The sequence below is a fragment of the Apodemus sylvaticus genome, chromosome 5, assembly GCF_947179515.1.
Source record: "Apodemus sylvaticus chromosome 5, mApoSyl1.1, whole genome shotgun sequence".
Classification (NCBI taxonomy): Eukaryota; Metazoa; Chordata; class Mammalia; order Rodentia; family Muridae; genus Apodemus; species Apodemus sylvaticus.
In genome coordinates this window covers 24,590,434-24,613,043 of record NC_067476.1, presented here as the reverse complement: position 1 = coordinate 24,613,043, position 22,610 = coordinate 24,590,434, and the positions used below count along the sequence as shown (strand labels likewise).

The 22,610-nt window shown below is 35.9% G+C and overlaps 1 protein-coding gene across 3 annotated transcripts in view; it reads left to right on the top strand.

The window, feature by feature from the left end:
- Positions 1-22,610, top strand: part of Gtdc1 (glycosyltransferase like domain containing 1) — a 390,109-nt gene that overhangs the window by 56,742 nt on the left and 310,757 nt on the right. For 2 of the 3 annotated variants that reach the window (XM_052182440.1, XM_052182439.1), the window contains exon 1: positions 7,231-7,300. The exons of the other annotated variant lie outside the window; for it this stretch is intronic. Coding sequence is in view for 1 of the 2 variants with exons in the window: in XM_052182439.1 (XP_052038399.1) it covers positions 7,296-7,300 (5 nt within the window). In the remaining variant the exon portion in view is untranslated. Of the gene's footprint in view, positions 1-7,230; positions 7,301-22,610 lie in introns of those variants that run through there. 3 annotated transcript variants of the gene reach the window in all.

Genomic DNA, 22,610 nt, shown 5'->3' with positions numbered 1-22,610 from the left:
ACTGAAGGTGAAACCTTGGAGGAGTGCTGCTTACAGGATTGCTCCCCATGGCTCACTCAGCTTTCTTATACTCAGCAGGATCACCTTCTCTAGGGTTGGCATTAGCTAGAGTGACCTGGGCCTTCCCACCTGAATCATTAATCAGGAAAATGCCCCTGCAGACTTCCATAGGTCAATTGGATTTAACCATTTTCTCAACTGAGGCTCCTTCTTTTTAGATAACTTTGGCTTGTCTCAAACTGACACAGATCCAACTGTGCCTTTTAGTCCTGACTTTTCTTTTACGATTTATACTGGTAAAGCAAGAAAGCGAGTGGCTTGTGCAAGTGGTAGCATTGGAAAAGGAGCAAGGTTAATTTCAGTTTGTGATTCTAAGGTCTGTGTTTGCAGACTTTAAAAAAATTTTTTTTAATTAGAAATATTCTTTATTTCAACATTTCAAATATTGTCCCTTTTCCTTGGTCTCCCTGCCACCCCCTAAAAATCCACTAACTCCTCCCCCCTCCCCCTGTTCACCAATCCACCTTCTCTTGCTTCCCTGTCTTGGCATTCCCCTATACTGGGGCATTGAGACTTCTCAGGGCCAAGGGCCTCTCCTTCCCTTGATGTCCAACAAGGCCATCTTCTGTTGTATATGCAACTGGAGCCATGGGTCCCTCATGTGTACTCCTTGGTTGGTGGCTTAGTCCCTGTGATCTCTGGGGGTACTGGGTGGTTCATATTGTGGTTCCTCTTATGGCGCTGTAAACCCCTTCAGCTCCTTGGGTCCTTTTTCTAGCTCCTCCATTGGGGACCCTGTGTTTTCAGACTTTTTAATGTGTTTATGAAAATTATACTTTTTATATGATAAAATATCCATAACATTATTTTAGCTATGAATGTACAGCTCAGTCTGATTATATTTGTTCATGTGCCATTTCTGTAATGCATTTCAGCCTTTGATATAGTATTCGGAAATCCACTCATATTTTTGTGCACTTGCCCATATACAGCAAAAACTTCTCAGTGGTAGACAGTAGAAACATGAGAGCTGGTTTAAGCAGAAGGGACTTTATTAAGGAGAGACAGCTTATGTAATCATTGAGGGACCAGAAGGAATAGACCAAGTCTTAGAACCATACTTTCTAGTCAACATACTAAGGAAGCTGCAACCAGAACAGTTCTCTGAACCAGACCCCTTTAGTCTGGAAGCTGGAAACTGAGGAATGAGGAACTTTTGTTGCTTGGGCTTTTGTTGCTGGTCCCATAGGAATTATTACTTAGTTCACCATCATCCATAGATCTGTTTGGCTTCTATCTTCCTTGTTTTTTGCCCATTTGTCTTTTAGGATTGTTTCTGTTTGTGAAACATAGGTAACATGCAGATCCTAAGTTGCAAGGGTACTAGTTAAGTATACTTTTCATTTTCTAGCCATGCTATTTGACATACTAGAGTGGGGTTGGGTTGGTATTGAGAACAAATCTGTCTCTGCTAATGCTTTCTGAATGGAAGAAGGTAGAAGACATACTGAACTGGCTACTTAAGACAGCTTGAAGAAGTGAAAACGAAACTGTCAATACAGCAATGTGGTTAGGAAGTAAGATCTGTATTACAGAAAAAATATTTTGAGTTTAGTTTAACTTTTAAGCATTGTAAAAGTTCTGAAGAACTTTGTGTTCAATGACCTTAGGTAAGTAATTTAGCATACTAATATGCTACTAACTTGGTTATTTTTAGCTTATGTCACCATATTTAACTTCACAGGTTTGCATTAATGTAGCTATGATACATGTTCTTTGACTACCATGCCCTTTCATTTTCAACTGTTTTATCTCTGTATTTACTTTTTATTTGTTGTTATTACTTTTATTTCTTTACAGTCAGCATTGCCCGCCTCCTGGTCCCCCCTCCCACAGTTCCTTCCTCCTCTCTCATCTCCAAAAGGATAACCCTTGGCTCTTCTACCCTGGAGCCTCAAGTCTCTCGAGGGTTAGGCATGCCTTTACTCACTGAGGCCAGATCAGGCAGTCCTCTGCTATCTGTATATGTTGGTGGTGGTGGTGGGGGGGGCTCAGACCAGCTCATGTGTGCTGCCTGGTTGGTGGCTCAGTGTCTGAGATGCAGACACTTACATCCAACCATTGGACTGTTAACTTTTGAATTGCTATGACCGGAATACTGAGAAGAAATTAAAATGAGAAATTACTCATTTTGGCTCATGGTTTCAGGGAGTTTGCCTTATGGTTGTTTTCACCTGTGTACTTGGGCAGGATATAGCAGTGATAAGAACATATGTCTTACTATAGCTGATAAATTTGTTGCTAATCAGGAAACAGAAGGAGGAGATTTTTAGTGTTTAGCCTGGCTTTCTTTTTCCTGTTTTGTTTTGTTCTGTGGAGCCCCTTGACATAGGTACTTTTACACTTGGGGCTGGTCTTCCCTTCATTTAATCCTGTCTGGAATTGCTCTGTTCTCACATACTGTTCTTTAATCCGGTCTATTTGATGTTCAGATTAACTATCATAATCCCCAAATGACAGTGAGCTCCTCTGTAAGTTGATAAAATGATATCAGTAAGCATATGTTCTTGATATTTAAGTAATAGTGATTAAAAAGCAACATGGGCCTGGATGTGGTGGCACACACCTTTAATCCTAGCACTTAGTAGGAAAGACAGGCAGATCTCTGAATGTAAGGCCATTCCTGGTCTACAAGAGTGAGTTCTAGGACAGCCAGGGCTACACAGAGAAACTGTCTCAAAACAAAACAAAACAAAACAAAACCCAAAAAACAAACAAAACAAACAAAACCAAAAAGCAACATGCATTATGTATTTGTTTCTATGATATAGTCATACACCAAATGCTTTTCAAATATTTGTGACTAGTATTGCATTTGATGGTAATAGGGTTATCTAACAGCTTTTCCATAAAATTACTTTGTATACAATAATCAAAACTACCCTTTGAAACTGAAAAAGTGGTACTTCAATCTTTCTGTGGAGATCAGTTAAATATATAACTGTTCTAAGGAAAAAAAAATCCATGCATTTGGGGAGTTTCACTTGGAAACAATGATTTGTATAATGGAGAGGGTGGTTTGATAAACCCTTAAAAATATTTAATTCAACCTTAGAGCAAATTCTAATAAAAGAAATAAAAATAATACTCAACTTACTTATCTAACCCCTATTTCCTAACAAATATTTAAATCGATAAGTATGTTTTATCACTTATTACTTTTCTTGTGTAGACTACATTAAAGTAGTTGTAACTTAGTAGATGGTAAATATTTGACTGTATTGATATTTCCACTTAAGTCTGTCCATTAATGTTTAGAGCATTATTTAAATAATAAAACTGGTATTATATTAAAATATGTTAAGCTTAAAGTTAAATAAATAGGATAAGTAAAATGTCCATGCATGTCAGATGTACTGGCATATGCCTGTATAATCCTGGCACTTAAGAAGCAGAGGCATATGTATTCCAGGACAGGTGTGGGTTACATGCTCTTATCATTCAGGATAGAACAACAAAAAGATCCTCTGTTGTATAGAATTAATATTAGGTTTTGACTTTGTATTTGTGAAGCTCACGCTCTGTATAATTTCAGTGTTTATAAGTAATTACTCTTCTTTTTACATATAATGTCTCATTCAGTTTCGTAGGTAAGATTTCTCTCTACTAAATGAAGAAATTAAGTGGTTTTGTAATTAAATGGTTCTTCCATGAGTAAGGCTGGACTGAAAAAAAGCAAGGATTCTAACATCTTCTTGGCATAATGTTTTTTATTACTGGACATCTTCAAAATCAGGGAATTTGGATTTTTCTCACGCACAGTATATTTTCTTTAGTGATCTTGTTTTGTTGTGATTCTCTTGGCTTGGGAATAAAAAATGAGGCAACTCTAAATTAATCAGCTTGTTACAATTGGTGTTTTGACTATAGATTTGAAGCTAAGAAGGCTACTAAATGACATTTTTGGATTACACTGTATATATTTATTAATATGTTACATTTTACAATGTGAAAATAAAACAACCCACATATTTACATGACTCATACTTGTGAAATATGGGTGAAAGTTCCAGTGATTAGTAAACAAACAGAACCTTCTTCCTTTTTGCATTTGAAGATCTGCCTCAATCAAGCTAGTACCTAGGCATCTTGAGAAGCCTCGAGGGACCTTACTGTTTCCCCACTGTGTGTTTGGTGTCATCTTTTAGGGATTTATTTTAAGTATAAGTAACTGGCCAAGTGTGGTGCCACAAGACTGTAATCCTAACACTTGGAGGTAGAGACCACATTTGAGCATATAGCTGTTTTGAAATTAGCCCCACTCAACAAAATACATGCTGTCAGGCCAATTAAACAAAACCTCCAAGAAGAAAGTAATGTGAATACTTAGGTAAATGTCACTTGTTGTATATTACATATATCTGTGTCTGTGATGTCTAATCTCTCCACCATGGAATGTACTATCTGTAGGTAGGTGGGCCTGGGTAGTCTAAGAAAGGAACTGAATGTGAGCCTGGGAGTAAGCCAGTAGGCAGCATTGCTGAATGTTATTTTTCTTGAAGCTCCTGCTTGTGAGTTCTTATCTTGGCTTTTCTTTATGAAGCCCTATAATCCATAAACTAAGTAAGTCCTGAAGTTGCTTTTGGGTATCTCTCACAGTAAAAGAAACAGAACTAGAACAGTGTCCTAATATACACAAGAATTAAGAAACTGGGGATATTAGAAAAGAACATAATGTTCTTTAGCTACTCTTTATAGTAATATATAATTAATTAACTCACACCAAAGGTTTCATGACTTGTCTATTTGTCTTAAGTAATTGAAACTTCTATAACAAATACACATATCACTTGGGTGATTATCCAAATGACACATATTTGTCACAGTTTTGTAGGCTGGAAACCTCAAAATTAAGATGCTGGACAGTTTGTGGTTTGTGATTTCCTTCTTTTCCTTTCAGATAGCAAAGACCAGTCAGGAGGCAAACTTTGTTGGGCTTCTTTTATAAAGGCACAGGAGCTGATCCTTCCTAGAGTGTTCCCTTACAAATACCACCATATAGGTGATTAGAATTCAGAAAATGTTTTTGAAAGTGCAGATGATCTAGTCGCATTGATTGAATAGTAGAAATAAAATGGCCTATTTATTCATGTAATAAACTAAATTGTAATAAAAAGTTTAGCTCACTATTGTGGTTAACTTGTATCTCTTGCTCTGTTTAATATCTCCTTCTCAGTTGCAGAAGAACTAACTTCCATTTATTTTATTACTTATGTGTGAGGTTTTGGGAGCTTTTGAAAACCTAGAATTCCCCTTTTCCAGTGGGAGGGTTAAAAATCCTAAGAATCTTTTCTTGAAATGAAGCTTTTCCTTCAGTTACTAAGTGTGCTTGCCTCTTGTCTGTGGCTTTCAGCCCTGGTTTTAGTATGAACTGCTTTCTGTTAGGATCATAGAATTAGGATTTAAGTCCTTGCAATATGACTGTGGTCTACCTTTATACTGGAACCATGCTCTTGAAGTTTACTACTGGTGACCACTCTCTAGTTTTTCTGTTTTGTTCCTCTCAGTTTCCATTTCCCTGACATAATAGCACCATATGACTTTGGATTTTCATTTGTACTTGCATTTTCCTTTAGGTTATATATTTTTTTAAGATTTATTTATTTTATGTATCAGTACAGTGTTGCTGTCTTTAGACACCCCAGAAGAGTGCATCAGATTCCATTACAGATGGTTGTGAGCCCCCATGTCATTGCCAGGAATTGAACTCAAGTCCTCTGGAAGAGCAGCCAGTGCTCTTAAGCGCCAAACCATCTCTCTAGCTCTTCCTTCAGGTTTTACTTTGAACTCTACTACCCACTCTGTTTCCTGTAATGCCTGTCTCTCAGGTATTTGAAAAGTTTTTGTTGTTTTCCTTTGTTAGGCATCTCATGAATTTTGAATCTTAGAACTTTAGTTCTTTGCTTTTGAAACATAGACAAATCATCAATTATTTTTTAACTTTCCTACTCATGGATGGATATGGCTATCCATTTTCAGAGCTTCAGTATATGTCTTTGCCTGCAACCCAGACTCTGCTTTATAATTCCGTTTTAGAGAGATGTCTTTCCATACCAAAAATCTTCAGATGCTCTCATCTTTTGGATCTGGTGGTCACTTTAAAGAAGACCACTCTTAATATTTTCATGCTGTTTTATTTATTTTCTTAAATGCGATGTCTTCCTCAGTGATTTTAATGCCCCTGAATCTTTTTTTTTTTTAAGATTATCTGTATTTGTTTGTCTTGTGTTATCTATCTCTCTATATATCTATCTATCTGCTTGCTTTGCCTGCAGGTATGTTTGTATACCACATCTATGCAGAGGCCAAAAGAGAAAATAGGACCCCTGTTTTATGGCTGTTAGTTGCCATTTGCTTCTGGGAGTTCGCTACAGGAATAGATGTGCTCTTAGCTGCTGAATCATCTCTTCAGATCATAATGTCCTTGAATCTTTTTATGGAAATACTTCTTAGAAGTTAGCTTGTCTTTTTAATTCCTTTGCTTCCTTAAATTATTTGTGAAATACTTTTTTTTTCTATTTAAAATACTTTGAACAATATATTCATCAAACGGGAAGAAGTGAGTTTATTATCCTCCTCTGTGGGTTAGGAAATAGGTTTTGAGAGAAATGGCTTGTTAGAACTGACTCGCTTGGGAAAAGGAGAGCCATTAGAAAAGCCAGAGAGAGATGATTGTGAGACTATACTGTGCCCAAACAAGACAATAATGTATTAAAACACTCCAGCTTCTTTTCTTCTTTAACTCATATGATATGTTCGTGTTACTAAGACCAATCATAGAAGTAGGTACTGTAGATCATTACCATGTTGAAGACATTTGCATCTGATACTGTTTATTCCTCAGTCCATTGCTGAGCTCTTTCTATAGGTAAGGACTTTTTATAGAAAAGTAAAGTGCATATTCAAACCTGGCTATTAGATATGGTTATTTTATAGCCAGAATCTGTCTCTTATCAAATTCTTGTGTTACTCTTCTAAGAACTGATTGTGGTTTCCAGTTGCCTTTCCTATCTTAGGACCCTTAGTACTTTCCCTCGGCTAACTCTCCACAGCGAGTTCAGTGCTGTTGATCTTGTTTCCATCTCATCCAGGCCTTTTCTAGACTTCTTTTCTTAATTTAGGGTGTTTTTGCCCTTTATTGAATTACTTCTGTTTCTTTACTCTCGCCAGGCATGTCTTTGTCTCGTTCCCTTTTTGTACATACCTAGAGCATACAGCTTACTCTGAAGGAGTTGATGTGGTGAGTAAATGGGCTTGGTGGGGAGGTACACAGTTCATAGGAGGAGCCAAGTGAGTTTCTCCACTCTTACCGGAGTATCGGGTAGGTGTACACAAACAGCTCTGGCAGCACTCAGGATATGATTAATTTTACCTGAATGATTGGAAAAGATAGGGCAGAGTAATTGACATTTAAGCTGTAGCCTAAAGGAGGAGGTGGGGGGAGGTCACAAGATTGAGAAGAGTAGGTGGCGGGCATTCCAGGAGAAGAAATACTCTATGTACGAAAGAATGAAGTCACAAATTATATGCTATACATTGTGCTATGACCATTAAAGGCATGTTTTACAATGCTATGCACAGTGATGTGTGTGGCTGCCTGTTGATGTTAGTGACTGACCTTTCTTTGGTTGAGTCATCCTCGTTCTGTGTCTGGTGTTTCACTTTACACCTTTCAGAAACCTGATGTGCTGGACCTTCTGGAACTGAGCCCTTCTCATAAGTAGACCATGCGTATTCTTGGAAATGGTTAGTTAGGTATGTGTACAAATCTTTGTGATTTTCAGTTTATTTCCAGTGGCTGGGCAGTGGAGTGCACTGTGGGACACACTGTGATGCACTACAGCTTCCATAACAAGATTTTGTTTGTTTGTTTGTTTGTTTGTTTATTTTGGTGGGGAGGTTGTGAGAACAAAGGGTGGATATGAGGGAATTGGGAAATGAACAGGACTGGGGTGCATGATTTGAAACTCACAAAGAATCAATAAAAAGTTTTTAAAAAAAGGCATTGTAGCTTGCTTTGAGACTGTACCTAATCTGGCTGGCTGTTTAATAAGTAGATTCTATCTTTTCTGAATACATGCTGAATACATTTCCCTGCTGTGTCTTGATAGTGATTACTACTGCATTAGGAAAGTATAACACCAAATTTCAGTTCTTTTCCTTCCTGGATACCTACATTATGTTCACTTTCTCTTAAATCCCATAACCTCAATATGTCTTAGTCTTAATTGTTTTGAATCTTGTTTTTGTAGAAGATAGTCCTTTAAGAGTATCCCCCTTCAAAGAAAACATTTCTTCTGTTCTTATCTTTCATCACTTTCTTATTTATTCTGTTTTATTGTGCAAGAATATACTTAGCATGTTCAAAGCTCTGGATTCGATTCTCAATATAAAAATGTCAAATTTATATTATCCCTTCTACTGTACCATCTCATCTCTTGTACATCTTTTCTTTTTTTGATCGCATTTTGTGTTTTTTCTTTTTTGTTGCTTCATTTATGACTGTAATGTAGTTTTCTAGTCTCCAACTTTTCCCTTCTTAGTCTTCTATTTGCTTTATTTAGATATCTTGTCATTCTTTGATGTTTCCTACTGGTGCCATCTGATCTTGGGATAGAGTTGATTTTAGTGTCACAGACCCTAGTGGTAGAATGAGAGAACCAACTCCTGTATATAGTCTTCTGACCTCCACAGGTGCACTGAGACTGGCTGGCAGGCAGGCAGGCAGACAGACAGACAGACAGACAGATGACAGACAGACAGACACACACACACAAATTATACTCCACACTTGTTTGTTTCATTTATTAAAAAAAATTATGAGTATAATCTGATTATGTATCTTCTATCTTCCCTCCAAACACTCTCATATACCCATCTTCACTCTTCTTTTAGAACATAGCCTCTTTATTTCACCAATTGTATATTTCTGAATATAACCTGTTCAGCCAGTATAATGTTAATTGCATATATGTTTTCAGGGCTGACCATTGGATTCTGGAAAATCAAGTGCAGTGCTCTTCCCTGGGGAATAGTACCTATTAAGTATGCCAAAATTTCCTCAGTGGCTCATAGATCTTTGTGTAGGATTGAGGCCTTGTGGCTTTAAAAAGCTAGTGGTAGATTGTTTTTTGTAATTTACTAATTTGGGAGGCATTCTTCAGAAGCCCAGACATAGTACATGTAGCTCAGGATGATTAAAATGAATTATTTCTCAATAAGCCCCTTGTGAGGTGAAAATACATCCAATATGCCTAAAATGCTGACCATCCTAGCTTACCAGCACAGTACACCGTTGAGCAGGGTTTCTTAAACTTTCTCTACTTGAGACCCCTTTACCCAGGCAATTTTTATGTGTACCCTGGAACATGGGTTGACGAATAATTTGATTTTATACTAATCAGTGCTGAATTGCTGCTTCATATTCACGTGTAGTAGAAATGGCAAGAGACATGTTTAAGACCACTTCAGGAAATCATTGGAAATATGTCCTAACCCAATCCAGTTTGTTTAATGACTTTGTAACACTGAAGGTCAGCAACTAACACAGTCATCTTAAAATTGAGCACCCTAACAATTCAATCCAATCCTGTTAAGGAATGACAAAAATTTAAAAGTATTTTTATTTTCCAGAATTAAACCGGTATCTATAAGCACAAAAATTTGTATGTACAGTAAAAATGTCACAGTTCGTAATATACATAACTGAATCAGAGCCAAACAGTGGTGTTGAGTTGCTTGACACCATATGCAGTGCAAAGGTGTATATGATGTGCTCTGAAGCAAGACTCTAGTGTCACTGTATGATAACATAAGAACAAACACTGCTTAAAATCTCAGATTCTTGATTTGAATTATTTTTAGGTTGTTTCATGTTCTGAAGTTTTTATTTTTACTATTGTCATACTTCTCATGACTCCCACATTCATTTACAGTTTTGCCACCCAAAATTGAAGCTGTAGAATGTAATTGTGTCTTCTTGTGATTGCCTTTCTATTCCTGCTCCTGTTCTGCTTCACCACCACTCACTCTTCTTGATTAAGGGTTTTATATAGCCTAGGCTGGCCTTGAACTCCACACATATCTGAGGCTAGTCTTGAATTTCTGATCCTCCTGCTTTAATTACTAAGTTTGAGATAATAGCTTGTATGATCACACACCTTTTGTGATGGTGAATCTTGTCAGCTTGATAGAATTTAAGATCAGTGTGGAATGCCTGTGAGGAATGAGCTAGACCCATCCAGAATCGGAGTGGGACCAGTCTGTGCGCTGCAGTCCTGGACTTCATTCAAAAGAGCTAGAGCTGACCGAATGCGAGCCTTCATCTTCCTCTGTTTTCTGATTGCCTATGCTGTGTGATCAGCTGCCTCAAGGCTCGCCACCATGACTTTTCACATTATGGACAGTTTGTTACCATGGATCTGTGAACTGTAATAAATATTTCTGTCACTTGTATTATTGTTTACAAGGGCATTGCTTACTTTAGAAAATTTAGAAAACTAGAGAGGTCCAAAGAGAAATAGGAAAATTCTAGTCATCATTACCATTTTAATGTTATTGATGTATTGTGTTTTTGGTTCTTCATATATTTTGAATTATTGGCTTCTAATTTCATAATTATGGGCATATCTCTGTATCATTAAGTAAGTTGTGCATTAATTTAAATTATTATATAATTGTAATAATCATAGAAATAATTTATTAATAATTTAGTGTTGATAGTTTGTTTCCTCTGCATTTTATTGTTATTAAAAACATTGTCAACTAATCTACTCATCAAATGAGGTACAAGAAGAAAGGAAGGAGTGGCCCCTTGTTCTAGAAAGACTCAGTGAAGCAGTATTCAGCAAAACCAGAACGGGGAAGTGGGAAGGGGAAGGGGTGGGTAGGAGGACAGGGGGAGAGAAGGGGGCTTACGGGACTTTCGGGGAGTGGGGGGGCTAGGAAAGGGGAAATCATTTGAAATGTAAATAAAAATATATCGAATAAAAAAAAAGGAAAAAAAACATTGTCAACAACATCCCCATGAGCATGGCTGATTCACTTAATTCTTATTTTGTATCATCAAGTAATACCCTCACCTCTTATAAAATCCTAACAGTTATAACAGACCAATTAGAAAACACAGTAGTTTCTTGCTCATGCGTTTTTGTCCCTTTCTTTATAGACAGTCCTTTGAAACCCTTTTTATTTGTTTCTTCTGGCTATTGTGCATGTGTATCTCTGTGTGTATTTATTCTGTATATATACATATTTTCCTTGGGCTTTTTTTTTTTTTTTTTTTTTTTGGTTTGTTTGTTGCTTTTTGGCTTTTAAAGAAGTTTTGTTGTATTTTATTATGTTTGGGTGTTTTGCCTATATAGTACATGTCTGGTGTCAGAAGAGGCAGAAATGGGTTTCATATCCCCTGAAACTGGAATCACCACAGATTTTCAGCTGCCATGTGGGTGTTAGGGACTGAATCTGGGTCCTTTGTGAGAGCAGACAGTGCTTTAACTATGGGTCCACCACTTTTTGTTTTGGCTTTGATAGAATTGCTTAATACTGGATATTATGATTTTTATCAATAAAAATTGTTTTAATTTAATATTATGTATTTTTGTGATTAAAAATAGCAATTTTTAAAAATTTGTGAATTTCCTTTTTGTCTTGTCTTAATAGTATTCAGTTACAAACTACGTGAAGTCTTCCCAGCTGTTTTTTTCCTTAGTGGTAACTTTAAGAAGTAGTTAATGGGTAAATCCCACACCAAACATTCCCCAGCCCCATCCCCCCACCCCAAACGCCCTACAATCTGGTAGTCTGTTAGATGTTTAGCGGGGTCTTAGTAAGTTGGTGTCATGAATGCTTTCAAAGGCAGTGTCTGAGGCTGAGTACCACAGAGACACCTGTAGAGATCAGCATACCTACCCTCCAGCAAAAGACAATAATTAGTTGCTCATATTCCCTCACAAACTTCCCCAGTATTGTTGCACATAAATTGCACAGATCACAGCAATGCTGTCACAAGCTCCGAGCTTTTGGGTTTGGGCTTGTTTATGCCCACTCAATTTTTAATGTTCCTATAAGACATTTTGATCAGAACCTCAAGCCCAAAGGGATTTGCATGCTTGATCAAGCTTATGATGATTTAAATATAAAAATGAAGAGAAACCTTTGTCTTACTTTGAATCTTAATATCTTGGACAGTGCTAGTGGAAAACATTAACAAGGTACTTGAGGCAAAGATGTGTTTGATCAACCTTCACAGTGTTTTGTTTCTTGACAGCAGGTATAGCTTCAGTAAATCTAAACAAACCTCTTAAGGCTTTTAGATCCAAGTGCTTGAGACTATCTAGATATCATGGTATGCATATTTTTAAAACATTATTTTATACCTATGATTTCATTTAAATTCAATCTCTATTGAATACCAACTTGTAGTTCTGCCACATTGGCATGTGCAATTTGTATTTAAAATGAGACAATAGATAACAGACTTTTAATAAAGTACATTAGCATATATAAATCAGATATATTTGGACAAATCAATTTATTACTCAAAAAACTTAGAGATCTTATTGTTTTAATTTTAACACTGAGTTTGGTCTTATAACTGTGTGGGATAAAGGCTAGTCTTTTAATAGGTGACTTTTCAAGTTGTTTTTAATCCTAAGACTTGATTCCTTGATCATATTTGTGTCAGTTCTAAATACCCAGCATCACTAAAGATTCATTATTTTTTCCTCTTTTTAATAGAAAATAAATTCACATAATATGCCCTGATTACCATTTCTCCTCCCTTTATCTCTCCCAGTTTTTCTCCCTATCCCATTATGTCCATTTCCACTCCATTTCTGTTTCTCACTAGAAAAGCATAGGTTTCTAAGAAATAATAATACAATATAATCTGAAACAAAAACTATCTTATTGAAGTTGGACAAGAAAAACTAACAGAAAAGAGCCCGAGAGAAGGCACAAGAATCAGACCAACTTGTTTACACACTAGGAATTCCATAAAAACTCAAAACCATTATATATATATATATATATATATATATATATATATATATATATATATATATATATATATATATATATGCATGCAGAAGACCTGATGCAAGCTTTGCCGGCCCTGTGCATGGTGACTTAGTCTCTGAGTTGGTGAGGTTTGCTCAGGGTGATTTAGAGGGTCTTGTTTTCTTGGTGGCCTCCATCCCCTCTGGCTTTTACACTCCTTTCTCCCCCTCTTCCCAGTGGCTCCATGAACTTGGAAGATTTGATGGAGACATGACATTTAAGGTTAAGTGTTCCAAGATCTCTATGCATAGTGTCTGGCTGTGAATCACTGTATATTTGTTCTTGTCTGCTACATCAGATTCTCTGATGATTGCCGCACAAGCTACTTATGTATGAGTAGAGCAGAGTATCACTAGGAGTCATTTTATTACTACTGTTTTGTTTTTTTTTAATATTCATATGAATATGTGTATGCATGTTTTGAGTGTATGTGTACACACACACATGCACACACATGCACACGCGCGCGTGTGCACACACACACACAGACAGACACACAGACACACAGGCATTTGGTTTTATACTAGGTTCCTTTCTGGTTCTTAGTCACCAAATCAGTATCAGGTGTGGGTCCCATCTCCTAGAATGGGCTTTCAGTCAAATAAGTTACTAGTTGGTTACTTTCACAAGGTTTGTGCCACCATTGCTCTAGAATATCTTGCAGGTAGGACACCATTGTAGATTAAAGGGTTTGTGGCTTTCTTGGTGTTTATATTCTATTTTTGTAGCCTTTAGTTCTGTACCAAAGATGCCAAAATTTAGAGAATGGTGATATTTTCAGCAGATATTTTATTATTCAAGATTTTTAAAGCTATCCTGAGTTTTATGTGTTTCCATATGAAGCTGAGAATTGCCCTTTTAAGATTTGCTAAGAATTCTGTAGGAAACTTTGGTAGGGATTGCATTGAATCTATAGATTGCTTTTGGTAAGATAGTCATCTTTACTCTGTAATCTTACTGATCCATAAGCATGGGAGATCTTCCCATTGTCTGATATCTTCTTCAATTTCTTTCTTTAATGACTTGCAGTTTTTATGATTTAGTAGGGAGTTGTTCAGTTTCCATGAGTTTGTAAACTTTTCGTTGTTTCTGATGTTGTTGAAATCCAGCTTTAATCTGTTGTAGTCTGAGAGAATGTAGGGATTTATTTCAATTTTCTTTTGTCTCTTGAGCCTTGTTTTGTGTCTAAGCATATGGCCAGTTTTGGAGAATGTTCCATGAAGTACAGAGAAGGTATATTCTTAGCTTCCCTTGTTTTTGGGGCATAGATGGTAAGAACTGAAATTTCCTTTGAGTATGTAGTATCTCTTTTGATTAGTTTTTGGTTTGAAATTTATTTTTGTAAGATAGTAAAATGCCTGCTCTTCTTATGTCTATTTGCTTGGAATGTGTTTTTGTAATCCTTTACCCTGAGACAATGTTCTCCTTGATGTTAAGGTGCAGTAGTTCGATGTATCCTGTTTTCAAATCCATTCTGTTAGTCATTGTTAATTTTTCTGGGGTGTTGAGATACTACTGATTCCTGTTACTTTGTTGTTGTTGTTTCTCCCTCTATTTGCTTCCCTTCTTTGCTTTTCTCAGATTATTATTTATTCCCTGTTTTCATGGATATTGTTAACCTGTGTAGGTTGGAATTTACCTTCTAGTACCTTCTTTAGGACTAGATTTGTAGATATATATGACTTAAATTTGGTTATATCATGAATGTTGTATTTTCTCCATCTATGCTGACTAAAAGTTTTGCTGGGTATCGTAGTCTGGGCTGGCAATTATGGTTTCTTAGAGTCTGCAGGACTTTCTGACTTTTAGAGTCCCCACTGAGAAGTCAGATCTACCCTTATATGCTATTTTATCTTTTCTGCTTGTAGCTTTTAATATTCTTTCTTTGTTTTGTATATTTAGGATTTTGATTATTGTGTGCTGAGAGGACTTTTTTTCTGGTTCAGTTTTACTTGTTGTTCTTTATATGTATCTCTTTCTCTAGGGAAATTTTCTGCTGTGATTTTTATGAAATATTTATGAATATTTATGAATCTGTCTGTTGACCTGGCTTTTTTTCCTTTGTCTATTCCTATTATTTTTAGATTTGGTCTTTTTATAGTATCTTAGATACTTAGATACTTAACTGGATGTTTAGTGCCAGGAGTTTTTAGGTGTAACAGTTTCTTTGACCAATGTATCCATTTTTTTTTTTTTTAGTCTATTTTCTTTTAGTGTATTTTCTATGGTTCCTGTTTGTGTTCTTAAATTTTTTCATTTCCAAATTTCCCTCAGTTTGGGTCTTCTTTGATAATTCTATTTCCACTTTTAAGTTTTTGAACTCGTTTATTCATTTCCTTCTACTGTTTGTATTTTTCATAGATTTTTTTAAAGGGATTTATTTCTTCTTTAAGGACCTCTATTATATTCATAAAGGTGTTTCAAGATCTTTTTTCTTGTGCTTCCAATAAGTTGAGATATTAAAGGACAGCTGTGGTAGGGTTCCTCGCCTCGAGGGGCACGTAGTGTTCTGGCTCTTCTTGATTGTGTTTTTTCCTCTCATGCCCAATCTGAGATTGGAAATATTGTAATTCTGAGCGCTGATATCTGGTGTTGTCTTTGTTGGATGGGTGTTTTGTTCCTGGAGTTCTCTTTCTCCTCTGATTCTTAGGAGTGTTGTGTCTGCATGTTGCCTGGTAGGAAAGTCTGAGTTTTTGAGAGGTGTGGGCTCTGGAGATTGTTCCCCCCTTTACCCCTCCCAAACCTTGTATGCTTCCCTTTATATTGACTTGTCTGGAAAATAAAGTTTGACAGCTTGATCAGAACTAGACAGGCTGTCCTGCCTCTCTCTTTTGTCTTGTCGCCCCATCGCCTTTCCTCTAGGTGGCTTAAAGGAACCCTGTTGATTGTCCTGCGGGTCGGGACAGCCTGTGTAGAAGAGGTTTGTAATTCCAGTTTCGGGCCAACAGTATTTCATCCTGATAAGGTGGCTTTGAGCTTTTATTAGGGGCTTCTGAACTCTATTATGTATTATGTATCTGTTACAAAATGGTCTCTTCCCTCCTGACTTGTAACTTCCCCATTATGGTTCTTTTCCATAATCTCCTCTCATCTCTTTTAGTGTAAATCCTGCTGTTTCCTGGCACCTGGGAAAATTCAAGATATTTCTTGATTACACTATGTAATTTTATACAGTAAAATTACTATAAATGCTGGAAAAAGCTCTGGTTCTGTATTAGAAAGAAACTTGTTTTTCCTTACAGAAGACAGATATGCAAAATATGTGAGAGAAAAGTGGCTGGGAAAGATAAAAAAGAAAAATGAAAAGACAGAAAGGAAAAACTTACAATATTTTTTTAGGAGGAACAAGACAAGAGTGATGGTTTTGAATTTTAAAGAGGTATAGAGCAGTGATGTTGACAATTTAAAAATGAGTTTATAGTAAGTCTGATCTTATCTCATTTATAATCATTGACTATAAGATATAGTTATAAGATATTTTATATTTTAACTGGCAAACTTGGTAAGAGATTATACTGGTTAGTTAGTTTTTGCCAACTTGACATAAACCTAGACATATCTGGAAAGAGGGGCTCTAAATTGAGGAATCACCTCCATCAGATTGGATTGTTAGGCAAGTCTGTGGGGGGATTTTTCTTGATTAATGATTAATGTGGGAGCACTCACCTCAGTGGGGGTGATGACACCTGTGGGTAGGTGGTCCTGGCTTGTATAAGAAACCAGGCTGAACAAACCTGAGGAGCAAATCACAAATCAGTAAGCAACACTCCTTCATTAATTAGCCTAGGTTTCAGTTCCCACCTGCAGGGTTAGTTTCAAGCTACTGACTTGACTTTTGTTCATGATGGACCAGAAGTTGTAAGGTGAACTAAACCCTTTTCTTGGAGGTTGTGTTGTTTTTGTTTTTTGTTTTTTGTAGGTAATGGTCTTTATCACAGCAATAGAAACAAACTAGAACCAGTTCATTTTAATGTATATATAGAGTGTTTTCCACATTCTTTCCCTCTTACTAGATGATTAACAAATGGTAACTGATACTTTGCTAAGAGAAGGTGAAAGTTAGAATGCTGAGGGTCATGAGTTGTGGAGAGTGAATTGAGACAGGGAGGTCCTCCTTATCTATAGCAGTGTTTTTCAAACAGTATACTTCACAATTGCATGAAAGTCTTTTTTAAAACACTGGGCACCATTCCAAAGTTTTTAGTTCTTTGAGAGTTGCTGGGAAGGTGGAAACTGAGAAACTGATGTAACAAGTTCTCAGTTGCTATTGGTGTCTAGATACTACCACCTTGAGAATGCGTACCAGTACTCCATAGTGCGTTTCTCAACCTTAGGTACACAAAAGAGACTCATCAGATGAACATCTGAAAAGTACTGATGAGGAAAGTCCTTTGGGGCCATATGTGTCAAACAGGATTTGTTTCTTTCCTTTCAGTTTTAAATTTGCCAAGTGATTCCTGTGTTCTGCCAGTGTGGGAAGCAATACTGTGCTTTACACTAGGCCTGTGCAGGTTTCTGTTTGAACTCAGTACTAGGTCAAGCAACTGTTTCTCTCCTCCCTGTTTCTTTAAGAATTTTACCTGCTTTAAAATTATTCCATGATGAAATTTATCTGTTTAATTGTTTTTTGAAGTTGTGTATTCAATAAATTCAATAAACAGATAAGTAGTAATATACCAAATACAGGTATTATAAGGCTTTTTTAAAAAGTAAAAGTCTGTTTAGAATAAAATGTTACAAAAACCAGAACTGGATTCTAATAAAGCAATTTAATAAAACAAGGCACAATGTTTAAGGCAAAATTTATGAAGAAAGAATATAAAGTTAATATAAAATCATATTTTTAAATATTTTTTGGGGGAAGAGGCACAAGAATATATATTGTTTATGTTTATAAACTCATCTTCAGTCTCAAGCAAGGTGTCTTGAATGAATTCCTCACTGTCCAGGATAGATTTTATGTTTCTACTTGACAGAAAGAATAATGTACCAATGGTAGACTTGAAATATTAACTAAATGAAGAACCCTATTAAAAATTTAAAGCAAAGAACTACATTAACTCCTTACTGCAGTTTTAAAGTTTTGGCTATGATTTCGTTCTTTTTCCTCAGAGGCAATTGGGAACCTTTTGTTTTAGGGCTACTGTTATTGGTTAGATCACCTAGTGTTTGTTCGTTTTGTGTATCCAGGAGGCTATAGGTGAAAATTACTGCACTGATTGATTAAAGAAGTCATGTCTTTTGCTGTTTTATATAGTCAGTAAATGTATACATGCCAACATATGAAGTAATTTGCTGACTAAGAGTATACCACATAATTTCTTTAACCTTTATGAAATAAAATAAAATAAAAGACTTCCTACAGATGACTAAGGTTATCATTGCCTGTGATTCCTGATACCTACAACTAATTCTTCCCTTTATGCTGAGAGGCTCTAAAACTTCTGAAATATAATTTATTAAAGGTTTAGAATTTGCCAATTTAAAGCCTTGTTTTCACACTATCACTTCTAAAATAAGTAGGACCATTATAGTATTTTACAAAAAAAAAAAAAAAAAAAAAAAAAAAAAAAAAAAAGAGTCAGTAACTGTTCCTTTAAAAAATTGCAATGCATTTTAAACTCTTAGAGGTAGGCAACTGCTTTTGATCCTAATTTGTTCCTTTAGAATGCAAATTTTAGTTTTACAAAGATTTTGAGTTTTTATTAAGGAAGATGCCTACAGGCTAGATTGGTAGCCGGTAGCCTTTAGGGAGATATTTAGCTTCCTGTGAAACGAATTGTTGTCAAAAGATCTTGAACTTGGTGCCAAAAGATGAAGTGCAAAGCTATGGAAGATTGAGGGAAACTAATCTTATTTCATTGGGCTAACGATATGACAGAACTGAAGGAAAAAGACAAACAATAGTGACACAATGTAAATTAATAAAAACAAGTCATTGTTTTATGCGGATATTATAAAAAGTATAAAAAGTATATTATTGTACTTGTGAAAAACTTAAGCTTAGTACATTCTTAATTTCCTGTCCTACCAACTGAGAATAAGGGCTCTTAATATTTATCATCAGATTTGTTTTTAATTTGCATTTTCTTGATTTCTCCAACTATACAACAGTAGTAAAAATAGTTATTGGCCATTTGTGCTTCTTTGTTTGAAAAGTGTCTATTTAGTTCATTAGCCTGTTTTCTGATTGGCAGTTTTACCTGCTTGATATTTAAATTGTGCAGTTCACTGTAAATTCTGCTTATTAATCACATGTATTAAGGGTAGCTGGTAAAGACTTCTCCCTTTTTGTGGGCTGTTTGCTCTACTGCTTGTTTCCTCTGCTGTAAAAACCCCTTTTAGTTTCACATCGACTCATCTGTTGACATTGGGGTTAATCCTGTACTATTTATTGGTGTTCTATGAAAAACGTTCTTGTCTACCCCAGCATGTTAACGGGTGTACCCTTTATTTTCTTCTAGAAACTTTAGTGTTTTAGGTTTTAAATTAAAGCTAGATCCCTTTTGAATTTGATTTTTATGCAAGATAAAAGATGAATCTAAGTTCTGTCTTCTGTAGGTAGAAATCTGTTTTTGCAGGCTCCATTTATTGGATAGAGTGTTTTTTTAGTGTTTGTTTTGCTACCGCTGTAAAGAATTAAGTGATCATAGTTTTGTTGTTTTATTTCTGGTCCCTTTTCCTTTGGTCCTTTTTTGGAATTTTTTTAAATGGATTTTTTTTCTAATTTCTTTTTCTGAGAGCACACTATTAGTATAAATGAAGGATCTTGTTTAATTATCTTTAATACTGATTTTATATCTTACATTTTTACTTTAAGCATTTATTAGGTTTAAGAGTTTTTTCTAGCATATTCAATAGGGTCTTTACATTTTTTACAAAGATTTATTTCTAATAACTCTTTTATATTGTGTTTGTGTATAGTGTGTGCTCTCAGTGGTTGGTGATATCAAATCCTCCCAGAGCTGATGCTCTAGGCAGTTGCGAGCCTTCAGATGTAGGTGCTGGGAATCTCAGGCCTCTGGGAGAACAGCAAGTGCTATCAACCACTCACCCATGTTTTTTTCCCAGTAAAGAATCATGACATCTGTCAAATTGAATATTTTGACTTATTCATTTTCATGTTTTTAAAATCCCTTTTACGCCTCTCTCTTGTCTAATTGCTATAGCTAAGACTTGGAGCACTTTGTCAAACCAGAGAGTAGTAGGCAGATAGTTTGATTTTTAGAGGAAATGGTCTTAGTTTGTCTCCATTTAAGATAATATATATCTTGTAGTTCTGTTGAATATAATCTTTATTATTTTGAGGTATGTTCCATCTATTCCTGAGGTTTCCAGAACATTTATCATAAAGACATGCTGAGGCTATTTCCAACAAAATAAATCCTACCAACTTCCACATCTGATAGACTATATCATTGTCTTATGTTTTCATGTATGGATTTGTATATTTCATATATATATGTATATTATAAGCACAATACATATATATACACAGTATAAATACTATACATAAAATATATATCATGTCATATATATATATATATAAACATGAAAATGAAAATTGGCATATATAAGTGGGTATTTTAGTTCTAAAGAAAAATGTATAAAACCTGCAGAAAATAGGACTTATAATGTATACTATTAAGGAAGGTCATACAATCACAGACAGTAAAACTTCATGGGTTCCCTCTTTGTGAAACTCAGCCAGTTATATATGTATGTATATATATGTAAACAAATTTATATGTGAGTATAGTATTACATGTAGAAAAGTGAATAAGAAAGACAAACTATTATAAGAGGAGGAATGGCTGGCATAAGTAACGGCCAGGAGTTATGACAGGGGATACAAAACAAATTGTTTTTCTAGCTCTGTCCTATAACTCCCATCTGGGTTGTGGATAAGTACATAAAATACATTTGGTAGTGCAAAGGTTGCTGGGAAGCTAAGTTTCACAGCTTCAGCATGGCACTGCTAACACTACACAAGTTTTTTGAGATGTGTATACTTTTGATTTGCTGAATTTAGGTGTGTGATGATTTTTATCCAGTTTTGTTTATTTGTTTACATCCTGGTAGCAGTTTCCCCTCCATCCTCCTCTCCCAACCCTCACTCCTCCCCATCCCTCCTCTGGGATTTCTCTTCAGTAAAGGGCAGGCTTCCTGTGCATAGTGACCAAACATGATTCCAGTAAGACTAGGCACCTACTCCTGTTAAGGCCAGACGAGACAACCTAGGAGGAAAAGGTCCCAAAGGCATGCAAAAACAGCCTCTGCTCCTACTGTTAGGATCCCAGAAGAAGACCACAAGCTACACAACGGTGCCATATGTGCAGAGGGTCTGGGTCAGTCCCATGGTTGTCATTTAAGTCTCTGAACGCACCTATGAGCCCAGGTTAGTTGATTCTTTGGGTATTTTATGGTACCCTCTGCTTCCTATAATACTTCCTCCTGCTCTTCTGAAGTATTCCTGGGCCCTACCTAATGTTTGGCTGTGGGGTCTCTGCAGCTCTTTCCATCAGTTGCTGAGTCTTCAAAGCCTCTTTTATTTATATCTCAGAGCTTATATATATATAAGAGCTAGGCACCAATCTATGAATTTAGCAGAATATCATTAGGAATAATTTCATTGATTTTAATTAATTAATTAATTAATTAATTAATCAATCAATCTATCTATTTATTTATTTTTGCCAGTCACCTTTGATTCTAACTTAGGTCTCCGGACTATCCAGCCTCTCCAGGTAATGGCATGGGTGGGCTCTCTCTCAGGGCGTGGGTCTCTAGGTGGGCTAGTCATTATTTGGCCACTCCCACAATTTATGGACCGCCTTTACCCCAGTGCATCTTTTTTTTTTTTATCATAAAATGTTTTTATTTCCTTTTGCAATAAAAGAACATGCTTTTTTTTAAAAAGAAAATATACAGTAAAAATGTTTTGTTGTACTTTGTACAAATATAATTTAAATCTACCCAAGATAATAAAGATTCTCTCAGATTTTCTTTTTTTCTTTTTTCTTTTTTCTTTTTTTTCTTTTATTTTTTATTTTCTATATTCTTTGTTTACATTCCAAATGATTTTCCCTTTCCTGGTTCCCCCCTCCCCATAAGTCCCATAAACTCTTTTCCCTCCGCCATTCTCCAATCAACCCCCTCCTACTTCTCTGTCTTGGTACTCCCCTACAATGCTGCATCAAGCCTTTATAGACCAGGGCCTTCTCCTTCCTTATTCTTGAAAATGATTTGATATGTGAATTGTGTCTTGGGTATTCAGAGCTTCTGGACTATTATCCCCTTATCAGTGACTGCATTCCATGTGTGTTCTTTTGTGATTGGGTTACCTCACTTAGGATGATGTTCTCCAGCTCCATCTATTTGTCTAAGAATTTCATGAATTCATTGTTTCTAATGGCTGAATAGTACCCCATTGTGTATATATATACCACATTTTCTGTATCCATTCCTCCCTTGAGGGACATCTGGGTTCT